The sequence below is a fragment of the Lontra canadensis genome, unplaced genomic scaffold (assembly GCF_010015895.1).
Source record: "Lontra canadensis isolate GAN:19392208 unplaced genomic scaffold, GSC_riverotter_1.0 scaffold43, whole genome shotgun sequence".
In the NCBI taxonomy this organism is placed as follows: domain Eukaryota; kingdom Metazoa; phylum Chordata; class Mammalia; order Carnivora; family Mustelidae; genus Lontra; species Lontra canadensis.
The window spans coordinates 13,036,699-13,050,913 of NW_022631037.1; the positions used below are offsets into that span (position 1 = coordinate 13,036,699).

General features: G+C 51.6%; 1 protein-coding gene and 1 non-coding gene across 2 annotated transcripts; one reads left to right on the forward strand and one right to left on the reverse strand.

Moving 5' to 3' along the window:
• Window positions 1-3,395: 3,395 nt before the first annotated feature.
• TRNAN-GUU lies at window positions 3,396-3,469 on the reverse strand. The gene has a single exon. It is a non-coding gene; the product is annotated as a tRNA-Asn (tRNA).
• Window positions 3,470-4,282: 813 nt separating this feature from the next.
• On the forward strand, window positions 4,283-14,215 carry PSMB3 (proteasome 20S subunit beta 3). The gene is made up of 6 exons (XM_032871461.1): window positions 4,283-4,421; window positions 4,738-4,922; window positions 7,934-8,041; window positions 11,346-11,523; window positions 13,101-13,195; window positions 14,143-14,215. The coding sequence occupies exons 1-6, from the start codon at window positions 4,419-4,421 to the stop codon at window positions 14,189-14,191; spliced, it is 618 nt and encodes a 205-aa protein (XP_032727352.1). The 5' UTR covers window positions 4,283-4,418; the 3' UTR covers window positions 14,192-14,215.

Genomic DNA, 14,215 nt, shown 5'->3' on the forward strand with positions numbered 1-14,215 from the left:
GACGGGGGGAGGGGAGGGACCGGGGCTGGGGGGGTACAAAATGGCTTTTTTCCTCCAGACAAGAGTAGGTCCCGCCCACTACTCACCCACGTGACCTCATTCCTTCAGGGTGTTTGCGGAGCGGGGAAGAGGAGGAGGGGGTAGAGGCTAACTCGGCTACCCCCGCACCGGGTGCCGGGCCCCCTAAACTGGGACGCGACCTCACTCTTCCCAAACAGCCCCTGACCCTGGAAGATGTATCCTCTTCTCGGTTAACCTCCACAATTAACCCTACCGCCCCTCAAAAAAATGTGTGTGCGCCCCCCACCCCCTGACCCTGCGATCCCCGCCCCTAAGCTGGGGAGTCTGGAAAATGGTGAAATGAGGACTAGGCTGAAATGTGGTTCGTTCTGCAGTCCTACCCGCCGCGGCCTGGACCGAAGGACGATGGCTCGGGTGGGGGACACGACGCCTCCGGCCACGCGTCCAGGGTATTTTCATTCACTCTAAGTGACACTCCCTTAAAATTAATAACTGCAACCGTGCGAGAAATCGTGTCCTCCCCACTCCCCCCGGCCCCGCTCAGCGGCCTGATCACCGGCTCTAAAAGGCAGTCCCCTGGGACCAGTCGGCAGAGGCGAGAGGTCCCACGCCTCCTGGAGGTGTCGGTTTGCTGTGGTGGAGGCTGGCGCCCCTCGCGTGCTCGCGCAGAGAAGAATGCAATGCAACCCGGGCCGGGGGACAAGCTGAAGACGGGGACTCAGGTTCCGGGTCCGGGACACAATAACCCGGTCGAATGCGAGAGGTCCGGCTGGTCTAGAAAATCAGGCGCCAGGGCTCGGAAGTGGGCCCGCGCTTTTCCTCCTGCCTTGCGCTGGTTCCCGCATTTTTCTCGGCGGCGCCGATCGCGCTGGGAGCTTTGCGCTGTTGGTGCGCCTCCCTCGCCCCGGCGGCGGGAGGAGCCGGGCGAGCGCAGAGGCGGCTGGTGCCAGTCCGCCTCCGACAGTCGCTCGCGACTCCTCCCAGCGCTCGGGCTCCCGTCCCTAGTGGCTCCCGCCGGGAGGGGAAAACAGGGAGGGAGGCTTGGGAAGGCGGGGAGGAGCGGCCGAGGCTGGCGCCGGGGGAGCCAATCGATACTACGTTACGGCGACGACCGGGCCCTGCCTCATTAAGACGGTCGATTCGCTTATTCGTTATTCAAGATTTATTAGAGATGGTCACTGGCTCTGTCCCTCCAGAGAGCTCGATTATCCGGCCAGACGGGCCATTAAGCGCACTGACGGTGGGTGGCTCGAGTTAGGAAATTAGGAGACAAATCCGCAAGCTTCGGAGTGCCTGCCTCTTCCTCTTCCCTCCGCACTCGCAGCTCAGGCAGACCCGAAGCCGGGCCCCCCAGACTGAACGCTTTCACCCTTTGGCCAGCGACCAGGAGACCTGCGGACACTGGCCGCCAAGTGACCCCAGCTTCAGCCTTCAGCCCACACCGGCCGAATGGGGGCAGGGAGGAAGAGGATGGGCGGGAGAGATTTCCTCCGAGGGTGGGGGTGTCTGAGAACGCGCGGGAGAAGGTCCGGGGTGGAACCTGGTCACCTACACCTCTGTCCTTGCACATGAAGACTAGGATTTTGCCGCCCCTCCTGGAAAGAGGGCTCTTGGGTGGACACACCAACTGTCCCTAGGGCAAGACTGTTGCCAGCATCCGGACTCTTCCAGGGTAGACTTGTGCATCCTCTACTGTCCCCCAATTGCCCTACGGGGAGGCAGCGCAGCAGGGACTCCTTTCCAACTAGATGATCCTGGGGCAAGGCAAACCTGTAGGGGCTTCCTGAAGATCTCTGACACGTGATCCATATGGGCACCCAGGGTGTGTGTATGGGGGGTGCACATCAGCTACTTGGAAGAGGGTTGATGAGTCCCCACTTTGGTCCTTTATACTGGAGTGTTGCAGCGAGGGGGCCCACCGTGCCTGCCGGGCATCCATTCACTCGTTCCTCAGTTACTAGTGCTAGTCACAAGTAACTGCAAACCACAAGACAGAGGGATGAAAACCCCATTACCCACTCAAACTTCATTTAATCATTTCCATCCTGGGCCACAGGTCTCCACATCCCTGGCCTTTCTGCCTTGTCAGGAGAACTTTCTAAGACTCAACCTTTCTCACATCAGAAGTTCTTTTGGTTTCCCTGTAAAAAAGCACCTGTCCTGTGCCAATGTGGAATACTGCACTAGCACCAGGGACCTAAAGCTGATGAGCCGGATTTTTGCCTATAAGGAGCTCACAGGCCAGATAGTGGGCATGTCCCATTAGCTCCCATGGCACTGTGTCTCCCCCTGGTTTGTCCCCACTACCCCTGTGAGCGACTGGTAAGCGGGTGGGGGGTTGCGAGCCCTGGGGAAGGTTTTCAGAACAGGTGTCTTCTGAACCCAATCTTGAGGAGAAGCCAGGTAGCCTGAGAGTCCTTTGCTTAGCTCCTGGTGCTGGGATGTGCCCTGGCTGCATTAGACACCAATGCTTCCCCTGCATTCTGTGCTAGTTGTAGTGTCTCACATAGTCCTCTAGCTGAAGAATCACCGTGTCTGTCACAGACTGGAAGCTTCCAGAGGGTAGGAACTTGGTAAATCTAATCAGTGATTTCTGGCACATGCCAAGAGCTACTGTGAAGATAAGATGTCCTTGAAGATGGTGATGATGGTAGAAGAGGGCAGTCCCTCCAGTGATTTTTTGGCCATCTTTCCCCGTGTCTGTGGCGCCTCTCTCCCCAAGATAATGTCCTTTGTCAGTTTCTGTTTGTATTTCTCCATCCTCTGCCCTACTTCTCTGCCTGTACATCTAGAAAAAAAAATAGTTTTGTTGTTGTTTTCCTTTTTTGGAAGCTTCTCATATTAACTGCATCTCTTTTCCCTCCATTTTCTTCCTTCAGCTCACCCCGCCTATTTTTCTATCGTGTCCCTTTTCCGTCTCTGTATATCAGAGCTACGTTCTCCCTTTTTCACCTCTTCGCTTCATCCCCCAGTTTCTCCCTGCCTTTGTCTCTCTCGCTACTTTCTTCCCTTCCAAACACAGTATTTCGAGACTGTAACATCGACTGAGGCAGACAATGGAAAGACTGTCCAACCTCCACTGTAAATTCATTCTTAATCCTACGAAAAATGCAACCTGAAACGTATACACGGTGAGACAAAAACCTCTGTCTTCGCCTTTCCAGAAATCCAGCCTGGGGGTGGGGTGGGAAGTAGGCGATGGAGGAAGTGCTGGAGAAATTATCCCATCATTGACTGAACAAAAACGAATTTTCAATCACAATGATCCGCTGATTCGCTATAGAAAAGGAATCTCTCCCATTTCAAAGCGAAATTTAGCACTTTACAGGTTGGGGGGATAACGCTTAGGTTTTTCTTTTTACAGAAAAGGATCGCGTCCCTGGGTGGGCTCGAACCACCAACCTTTCGGTTAACAGCCGAACGCGCTAACCGATTGCGCCACAGAGACTGCGACAACCGCCAGCGGGGCGGCGAGCCGAGTCAATGGGAGAGAGCCTACGACGGCGGAGGAATGCAACCAAAAGCCTGCAATCAGGAGAAAGAAGTCAGAACCCGGGGAGAAAGAAAAGGGTCCCGATCGAAGGAGGGGAGGAGGGACCTTCACGTCTCTCCTCCACTGGTTTTGGGAGGGGTAGTCGCCGACTTCCTCTGGATCTTAGAAGAAGATAAGATGGGGACGCCCGAAACGTCCTTTTTAGGGTGACCTGAGTCTTGGGGATACACGAAGTCGACCTCCTGAGAGTCCCAAAAAGCATAACTACCTTTGGTCTCCAAACCTCTCCCTTTATAGCTGAGGCCCCGCAACCCCGCAGTTCACCCGCGACGCCCTTCTCCTGCTCCTCCTCCTCAAAACATTAAGTAAGTGTTGAATGCGCTCCTCCCAAATAACAGGCACCGTTCTAGGCCAGTGAATGTCCAGAGCCTAGCATAGTACCTGGCACGTAAGAGATGTAGGGATTTCTGGTGTGAATAAATGAAAGAAGCTAGCATGAGTCATACGCCCCATGCACGCGTTCATAAGCTACACCACGGCCCTTCAGCAGCGATCGCGGCCCCTATTTCGGGCTTCACCCGCCCACGTGCACACAGGTCCCGGCCAAGGGATTTGGCGTCCGGGAGTACTGGTCCGCCGCGATCCCAGCTTGCACCGCGGCGCCAGGCCCTTCCGCACTCACAGTGACTTTTCACTTTCCGCTTTCCCAGCCTCGGTTTTGGCTTCTCAACCAAACGCCGGTGCTGATGACTGACAGAGAGGCACAGCCAATAGGAAGTCAAAGTGTCCCGGAAGGGTCGGCCTTTCGGCGCACATAGAGGAAGCAGCTGGAGTGGCTGCGCGGTGCGGGCTGTACCCGGTTGAGTGGGGCTGTGGTAGTCGGAGGGCTCACAACACCGCAGTCATGGTGAGATGGGGAGCGAAGGGGAGGGGCGCGGGGTAGGGATTGAGGTAGGGGGAGGGCGGCATGGGACGCTTGGGAAGCGGAGAGGGCCTGGTGGTCGTTCGAAGTTTGAAGGGAAGCTGACCACAGTGGGGACCAAGGGGTTGAAGGCGGCTCCTCGCAGCTACACTGCGCTAATGTCAGAGCTGGAGTTCGGAGTATGCAGGCGCCTGGGGAGTGGAGGACGTGAGGGCAGGAGCTTCGGGAATCGGGGGCCGCGCCGGGGGCTCTGGCCGTATTTGGCCCCTGGCGCTGAGCCGTTCCTCTCTGTCTACCGCAGTCTATTATGTCCTATAATGGAGGGGCCGTCATGGCCATGAAGGGGAAGAACTGTGTGGCCATCGCTGCCGACAGGCGCTTCGGGATCCAGGCCCAGATGGTGACCACGGACTTCCAGAAGATCTTTCCCATGGGCGATCGGCTGTTCATAGGCCTGGCTGGTCTCGCCACCGATGTGCAGACTGTGTAAGTGTTGTGAGTCCCCGCCCACGCGCAGGCCTCTTCTTGGCCTGGCGTCTTGAGTGGCCCAGGTATCAGTCATCTACCAAGCAGCCCCAGTGAATCAGAGACCGGACACCGTAAGCCATACAGATTTGTATCCTAACCAACTTACACGGGCATTTACCCAGTGTCAGACTCGCAAAGTACCTTATATGCACGGCCTCCTTTAATCCTCTTAGCTACATTACCAAGTTGCTGTCCTGTTTTGCAGACCAGGATACTGAGAGTCTTAGAGTTTCTTGCTCAGTGTGCAACTTATGAATGTCATCCAGGATCTCAATGCTGGTCTCTCTCAGGCTTGCGCTCAGTTCCTAAATAACTCCAGGTTTAGTTGGGAAAGGCATTCAGAAAGATAACTAACCCATGACGAGCTGGTGCATAGTAGCTGCTAGATTTGTCATCTAGTGGACAGAGGCTTTGTAATTTGAGAGGAGGGGGAATCTGGGAGATGAAATAGGTCGCTCTTGTTTTGGTCCAGGTATGAGGGTTATTGTCCTGATGGGGTGGTAGTGGTGGGAAAGGAAAGGAAGGCATTTCTTTTTTTTTTTTTTTTTTTAAGATTTTATTTATTTATTTGACAGACAGAGATCACAAGTAGGCAGAGAGGCAGGCAGAGAGAGAGGAGGAAGCAGGCTCCCTGCTGAGCAGAAAGCCCGACGCATCTTGGGGCTGGATCCCAGGACTCTGAGCCACCCAGGTGCCCCAAGGAAGGCATTTCTGAGAGTTGTTGCTGACCTGCTTTAGTGGCTACTTGGATATTGTGAGACTAAAATTAGTCATGCATTGAGGCTGAGTCTGTGCCTTTTTTATCTCCTACTAGGATCTAGATCGGTAGATGGCATGTGGGTAATCCAGAAATGTTTTAAAGATTTTATTTATTTACTTGACAGAGATCACAAGTAGGCAGAGGCAGGCAGAGAGAGAGGGAAGCAGGCTCCCTGCTGAGCAGAGATCCCGATGCGGGGCTTGATCCCAGGATCCTGGGATCATGACCTGAGCCAAAAGGCAGAGGCTTTAACCCACTGAGCCACCGAGGCGCCCTCCAGAAATGTTTTAAAGATGATTTCTGTTTTGAGCATGTTGACTGAAATATAGAAATTGGGAGGGCTAGTTTTAGGGGAAAGGTGATGGCCTAATTTTAAAGGGACGAGTTAAGCCAAGTAGAAACATCTTTCAAGGGGTGCGTGGGTGGCTCGGTGGATTAAAGCCTCTGCCTTCGGCTCAGGTCATGATCTCAGGGTCCTGGGATCAAGCCCTGAGTCGGGATCTCCGCTCAGCAGGGAGCCTGCTTCCTCCTCTCTCTTTCTGCCTGCCGTTCCTACTTGAGATCTCTGTCAAATAAATAAAATCTTTTTAAAAAAATTTAAAAAAACATCTTTCAAGCAGTTGGGATCTTGAAATTACATATCTCAGGGCTGGCGAGGCAGTGATGATCTTTTAAACCTATGGGAACAGATTTTGGAGAGACAGAATATGTAGAGGAGAAAAATTAGCTGCTGCGGACAGCCGAACTGTGTATTTAGCAGCGGGGGGAAGAAGAGAGGCCAGAGGGAAAGAATCAGGATAGGGTTTTAAGAGGGATGCTGTGGTCACAGATGGCAGGTCCTGCAGGAAGCTGGTGGCCCAACGAACAACAGTTCTAGACTTAGTTCTTAGAAGATCAAGAGAACAGTTCACTGTTGAGGGTGAAAAGCTTGTCGGAGAATTCTCTCTCTCATTTCCCTCGAAGCTCCCTCAGTCTCGAGAGCACATGACTTGGAAATTCTTCCTAGATCTAACCCAGCCACATCCTGGTGGAATCAAGGTGACAGCCTTGAGTTCCCTTCCCTGCAAAGGTCCCCATCAGCCATCCTCTCTCAAGTCACAGCTGGTCCCTTCACACCCTTTCCTTTTCTTCAGGAGCGTTTCTCACCAAGTGTGTATGTTTGGGGGCAGTAATAGCTAATTTTATTAGGCCTCAGTTTCTTCACCTGTAAGAGGAAGCTCAGTCTGAGGCTCTGTTCTGTGTCCTTTGAGTCACTGCTTTGCTTCTGGAAGCTGTGGCATTGGTCTGCCCCCTGCAGGGCCCTGTCCTGGGCTCTGAGTTGTGGCGCTGGGGGAGGTGTGGCTTTTTTGCTTAGGCACCTTCCAGGCCATTAGTACAGCAGCTGCTCCTTCTTAACTCAAAGATTTTGTAGTTTTCCAAGCACCTGGTTGGCCCCCATATGTTGTCTTACTGCCTGGTGATTTGTTGTGTCCCTCATCGTATGGGTGGAAAAATTAATTGGGAGGATAAAGGCTTAGGTCAGCCCCCGAAGTCCATTGCCCTTTCTTTTCTTTTCTTTCTTTCTTGCAGTCCATTGCCCTTTCTTTTCTTTTTTCTTTTTTCTTTCTTTCTTCCTTTCCTTCTTTCCCTTTCCTTCCTTCCTTCCTTCCTCCCTCTTTCCTTCCTTCCTTCCTTCCTTCCTTCCTTCCTTTCTTTCCTTCCTTCCTTTCTTTCCTTTCTTCTTTTCTTTCCTTCCTTTCTTCCTTTCCTTCCTTCCTTCCTTTCTTTTCTTTCTTTCTTTCTCTTTTTTCTTTTTCTTTTTCTTTCTTTTTTTTCCCCCACTGCTCTTTCTGCTCTCTACGCCTGTCATTGTGTGTGCAGGTGGACTCCCGCAGGGAGTGCCAAGGAGCTGTGCGTTTTATGGTACGTAAATTGTTCCTTAAGAAAGAGAGGCAAAATCCACTTCTTAGTTCCCCTTTTCTCACCTCAAGAGGAGTATGAGAAAAGTAGTGTTCACAGAGTGGCGTGTTTACAGGTGGTTGGTGTTTTGACAAGTCCGAAACGTGAATGTAAGGCTGGACTTCCGACAAGAAAATCACTGGGAGGGGAAGACAGGAGTCTTGGCAGGGGTGGGGATTATATGTCTCCCTCCACACCTCCTGACCTCTGCAGGGTGGACACCAGGGGACATTCAGCAGTGACTTACTCCCTCATTTTTCTTTTATCACAGTGCCCAGCGCCTCAAGTTCCGGCTGAACCTGTATGAGCTGAAGGAAGGCCGGCAGATCAAGCCCTACACGCTCATGAGCATGGTGGCCAACCTCCTGTATGAGAAGCGGTGAGTGGCACTGTAGCCTGGGACTAGCGACTTGGGACAGGCAGAAACCTCTGGCCGAGTAGGTACATAGTATGGAGGGATGCCCATTCCTCCTCCTTCTGCTGTTGCTTATTTGCAGGGTGATAACCTCTTTGCGTCTCTTTTCTGTGGGCCTCTCTGACAACCAAGTAGGACAGAAAGCGTTGCTTCAGGAGGCAGGGAAAGCAAATAGCAGACAGATGTGCTTCCAGGCAACAGAATTAACCCCTCCAGGGGCGCCTGGGTGGCTCAGTGGGTTAAGCCTCTGCATTCTGTTCAGGTCATGATCTCAGGGTCCAGGGATTGAGGCCCGCATCGGGCTCTCTGCTCGGCAGGGAGCCTGCTTCCTCCCCTTTCTCTGCCTGCCTCTCTGCCTACTTGTGATCTCTGTCTGTCAAATAAATGAATAACATCTTTTAAAAAAAAAAAGAATTAACCCCTCCAAAGGTGCCTGGAGTCTCGCAACCAGGAGCCACCCATAGTCAGAGGAAATTCTGCTGGCACTAAATTCTCAGGACCTAGGAATTGGGTGTGTGAATTTTTGTCTGTTTTACTTGAAAACTTCATGACGAGGAAGGCAGATGCCCAGCTGCAGAATCCATTGCAGAAGCTGGAATTGAAGGAGAGCCCCATGGGAACTTCCCCTCAGCTCTGGGTTAAACTGGGTGGCAGAAAGACAAGTGGAGTTCTTTGTTTCCTCTTTTTTTCTTTTTAAACTTTTTTTTTTTTTAAGATTTTATTTATTTATTTGACAGAGACAGAGATCAGAAGTAGGCAGAGAGGCAGGCAGAGAGAGAGGGGGAAGCAGGCTCCCTGCTGAGCAGAGGGGCTCGATCCCAGGACCCTGAGATCATGACCTGAGCTGAAGGCAGAGGCTTATCCTACTGAGCCACCCAGGCTCCCCCTCTTTTTAAACTTTTTATTTTGAAATAATTTCAAACTTTGTGGAAAAGTTACGTACTTTGTAGTTCTCACAATTAAAAGTCTTTGACATTTCCATGTCTGGAGCAATACTGTTACCTTTTTAGTATCGTAACCTAAAAACCATAAAAGGGTTGCGTTTTTCTAGGTGTATGTTAATATCCTCAGCTGTGAACTGTCTGCCATGTGTGGTAACCATGTTTATGAAAATCCTGAATTGAGAAAGGCGTAAATGATGTTTTTAACTGATTTATAGAAGGGGAGAAATGTCTTACACACTTGTAAATATTAACTCATATTTAGGTATATGTGTAATGGTTCCTGTTTTTGTTTTTGTTTTAAGTAAACTCTATATCCAATGTGTGGCTTGAGCTTACAAGTTGGTGCAGAGATTCAGTAAACAAACTTCAAACAGAGTTACATGTTCTACTGACTCAGCCAGCACTCCACCATGTCTACTAAAAATAAGAAAAATACAGAATGGGGTGCCTATGTGGCTCAGTGAGTTAGGTGTCTGCCTTTGGCTCAGGTCATGATCCCGGGCTCCTGGGATCAAGCCTGGCATCAGGCCCCCTGCTCAACTGGGAGTCTGCTTCTCCCCCTCCTTCCCGATCGTGCTCTCTCTCACTATCTCTGTCTCTCTTAAATAAATAAATAAAATATTAAAAATACAGAACACTGAGGCTGATTTGGAAAATTCTAAGTTCTTACCTAGGCAGGAGCTTTCTCTTCAAGACCAATTGAAGTCAGTGATTTTCCAGTAGGATATCAGGGCCTAATGCTATGATTTGCAAACTTGAGCAATGTACAAAGCCTTTTTATTTTTATTTTTTAAAGATTCTATTTATTTATTATTTGAGAGAGAGAGAGAGAGAACTAGTGCGGAGAGGGACAGAGAAAGAGGCAGAAGCAGGTTCCCCCGAGCAGGGAGTCGGACATGGGACTCAATCCCAGGACCCTGGGATCATGACCCAAGCTGAAGGCAGATGCTTAACCAACTGAGCCACTCAGGCGCCCCTGTAGGAGCCTTTTCAAAAGAAAAAGCTTCTCATGAATTCCGGAGAATCCATCCAGGTGCCTTTCTTTGTGAAATACTGCTAGTAAAATTTAAAACCTTCACGTGGGATCTTGGCATCAGTGTGGCTGGAGACGCAAATAAAGATCTCTCTCTCTTTTTTTTTTTTTTTTTTTTAAGGTATTATTTATATATTTGACAGAGAGATCCCAGGATCCTGGGATCATGACCTGAGCCTAAGGTAGAGGCTTAACCCACTGAGCCACCCAGGCTGCCCACAAATGCAGATCTTGAACTGTGTTGTTGTATTTAGTCTTAAGGTTGTTACCCAGATAATCTAGAATATTCTTATGTTTATTCCTAGTTATTGAGAGCCAGTATAAGACATGGATAAGTAAAGGCAAGACATCTTACTCGTCGTTTGTTTTTTCAAGATTTTTTTTTTTTTTTTTAATTTGAGAGAGAGTGCGCGCCTGCGCATACACAATTGTGGCGGAAAGAGAGGGGGAAGCAGACTCTTGCTGAGCACAGAGCCTGATGTGGGACTGGTTCCCAGGACCCCAGGATCACGTGAACGTGATCTGACGTGAACTGAAGGCAGATCCTTAACCAACTGAGCCACACAGGCGCCCCACATCTTACTTATTGTTTCTGTTGAGAATAGTGGTCATTAGTTTTTTAAGTATTTAATATATAGAAATTCCCGAGATTAATTATTCTTAATTCTTAAGCTAGACCCTCAGGCTCAGGGTCTAAAACAGGTTGGAGAATCTCCTATTTCCTGGAGGCAGACATGAAAATAGCCATGTCACTGATATCCTTTTTTGCCTTGCCTGCTGGGAGACTCACAACAAAACTTTGTGTTCGGTCTGAGTGTCTTGTGTTCTGTTTTAATGGTTTTGTTTTATTTTTCAGTATTTTTCTTATAAACTGCTTCAAAGTGGTTATCAAAATGAGTGTATGAATAGAGAATTGAATGGTGGTAGGACTTTGGTTAGGATAGGGAAGGTTAGAAGAAATCAGAATTCCCAATAAAAAGGAAATGGAAGAGAGGGTCAGGGTGAGGGGCATAGGAAGGCAAGTGACAGAGAAAAGAAGTCTTCAGTATTGTCAGATGCCAGGAGGTGGGGAAGGGTGAGTCAAAGCTGGCTTGGTCTGTAGAGCACGTGACTCCTAATATTAGGGCCATTGAGGTCGAGCCCTAGGGCATAGGGCTTCAAAATAGCTGGCCTTGGGGAAACGGGTCTTCCCAAACAGGGCCCCTGTGCTCCTCCCCGGCTCTGAGCCAGGCCTGAGCAGGAAAGCGGACATTCTTGAGTTGTGGTTTCTTTCTGCTCCTGGTCTGCACAGGTTTGGCCCCTACTACACGGAGCCCGTCATCGCTGGGTTGGACCCGAAGACCTTCAAGCCCTTCATTTGCTCTCTAGACCTCATCGGCTGCCCCATGGTGACTGATGACTTTGTGGTCAGCGGCACCTGCTCTGAGCAAATGTACGGCATGTGCGAGTCCCTCTGGGAGCCCAACATGGTGAGTCAGCGGCACGGAGTGGGGCTGGGCTCTGAGGTGTCCCCCTACCTTGGCTATCAGGGAGAAATGTGTTTCCGTGGCGTGTAAGGAGAGTGAGGAGACGCAGGTAGGAGAGAAAGCCACAGCTGCTGGGCCTCGGGATGGTTTCCAGAAACCGCCTGCCAGGCCTCGGTGTGGGCCTCGGTGTCGCTGCTGGTTAGTGGAGGAAGTTCATAGCTTGACTTCTTCACTTCCACTTACACACCCCGCTTCCTTCGGAGGAGCTGAGGGGGCTTCCCACATCCAGGGAACCACCCCTCACTTCACCTTCTCTTAGGAGACCCCACCAGATACTTGCTAACGATAGAGAGTTCTCCCCTTGGCTTTACGGGGTTCTCGCCTCCGTTCACGGAGCGAACACTGAACAAGGCATAGGGTTAGAGGCAGCTCCACAGAAAGGGCTCTGGCGCCAGCTGTCTGGGTTGGAAACCTGGATCCACCTGTCACTTAGTTCTGTTCTTAGGTCAGACATTTCATCTTCTTGTGCCCCCACTGGCCCAGCTGGAAGGGGGGGATAATAATGTGGCCCAGCTCAGGAGGGGCAGTGGGAAGAAAACTCGTGAAGACCGATTGGTGCCCCACAGTGGGGACTGGCCGTTCTGCCAGCTCCGCTGGGCCCTGGGAGACCGGGCAGTCTCAAGAAGCAGGACAGACTCCCGAGTGCGTGTTAGAATGCAGTCTGTCAGGAAGCGGGGAAGCAGACGGCCTGGCTGGCAGAAGCAGCAGCCTCTGCGAAGGTGTGCGAGGAGTCAGGTGTGTTCAGTGGTGAGAGAGCGTCTGCGTGGCTGCTGGAAGGTGGGCCGAGTGTGGGTGAGATCATGGTGGAGAGCACGGGTGGGCTGAGACTTCAAAGGCCTTGAATGCCGTGCCAGAGAGTTTGAACTTCTCCCTAGTACCCGAAGTCAAAGGCAGTCAGGATGCAGAGCCCGAGGGTAGATGCCGCAGGCTGATTGTGGTCACCTGTAGGAGGCGCTGAGTGAGGCCTGAGCGAAGATGGTTGTGGGGTGGGGGGTGGGTGTAGCAGCTGGTCTGGAGGATTGGGTTGCTTCAAACAGAAGTGAGGGAGGTGGAGACAACGTGGATATGAGTTTTCTGGCCAAGCCAGCTAAGATGGAGGATGTAGGAGGAACAGGTTTGGAAGGAGTGGGCCCATGGTTGGACAGGTAAGTTTTGATGTACCTGGTGACCCCCGGGAGGAGAGCCCATAGACAGCTCGTAAAGCACGTGGAAGTCAAACAGGGATTCGCCTCATTTTACAGAAGAAGGGATTGAGCTTAGTAAAGGCATGTGTAACTTGCCCAAGGTCACTGCTGGTTAGTGAAGGAAGCTCAGGGCTTACGTTCTTCTTCACTTTGCCTTACACACCCTGCTTCCTCTGGGGGAGCCGAGGGGGCTTCCCACATCCTGGGAACCACCCCTCACTTCAGGCATGGGTATAGCCAGAGTTGCGGACCTTGAGCCCAGAAAAAAGAGAGTTAAGGGGTCAAGCCAAGTTAGGGTCCAAGGCTCTGGGGCCAAGGCTTCTGTTTTGGGGGCAGGATCCAGAACACCTGTTTGAAACCATCTCGCAAGCCATGCTGAATGCCGTGGACCGGGACGCAGTGTCGGGCATGGGCGTCATCGTGCACATCATGTGAGTAGAGTTGGGAAGAGCAGAGAAGCTTTGCAGACCCCTGCCTTTCCCTTCCCAGACAAATACCTCTCCTTTCCATCCCCCTGAGCAGGTGTGAGGGAGGGAAGGCACTTGTAGCAGGCTTGGGATAGCAGAAATTCACCTGGTTCCCTTGGGTTTGGTAGGTGAGGCTCCATGACCCTGAGTCCTCCGCCCCCCCCCCCCCCCCCATCTGCTCACAGTGGACACTGCTTTCTTAAGTATCCCCGAAGTCTCAGGGGCCTGCGTGGGGGTGAGCCACAGCAGAGCGACTGCACATTGTTGGGAGCTCCAGGCGACTCCCTCCCCTCCCAGCTTCTGTTTCTGGGTGACGTCCTGAGCCCCAACAGGGTGATACTCTGAGCTCCTGGAACAGAGTTTCCAACCCAGCCAGTTCCCTCCCTGCCATCCCCCATAGCCCCTCACTTGTCTGGAGCTGCCTCCTGGAACCTGATCCCTGATCCGATGAAGTAGAAGTCCTCCCAACAGCTCTTCTGGGGCACATCCCAAAATAAGCTTTTGGACCCTTTTGTTGTGGGAGAGCTTGCTTAATTATCATGACAAACAGACTGCAGCCGATACGGAGAATTGACCACTGGGGTCCTTTGTGTTCCTTGGGATGAAACGCAACACACCTCCTTCCTGTGACTTGTTCTCCGGGCTTGGGGGGCGGGGGCGCCTGCCCTTCCCTGGAGGGCTGCGCAGTCAAGTCCCAAGTCACCTAGGCTCTGGTTGCGTCCCGCTGTGGGGGTCCTTCATTTGACTCCCTGTTTCGCTTTCCTCTCCTTCCTCCCCTTTCTCATCCCAGGCTTAGCAGACAGGCTGTTAATATAACAGGAGCAAAACAGTAAAACCTAGAGTTGGCAGCACAGCTCTTTGTTCTGCATTCTAGAATCATGTAGATGTTTTGTGACTTTCTCCCCCTGCAGTGAGAAGGACAAAATCACCACCAGGACACTGAAGGCCCGCATGGACTAACCCTTTTTTTTTTTTTTTTTTTTT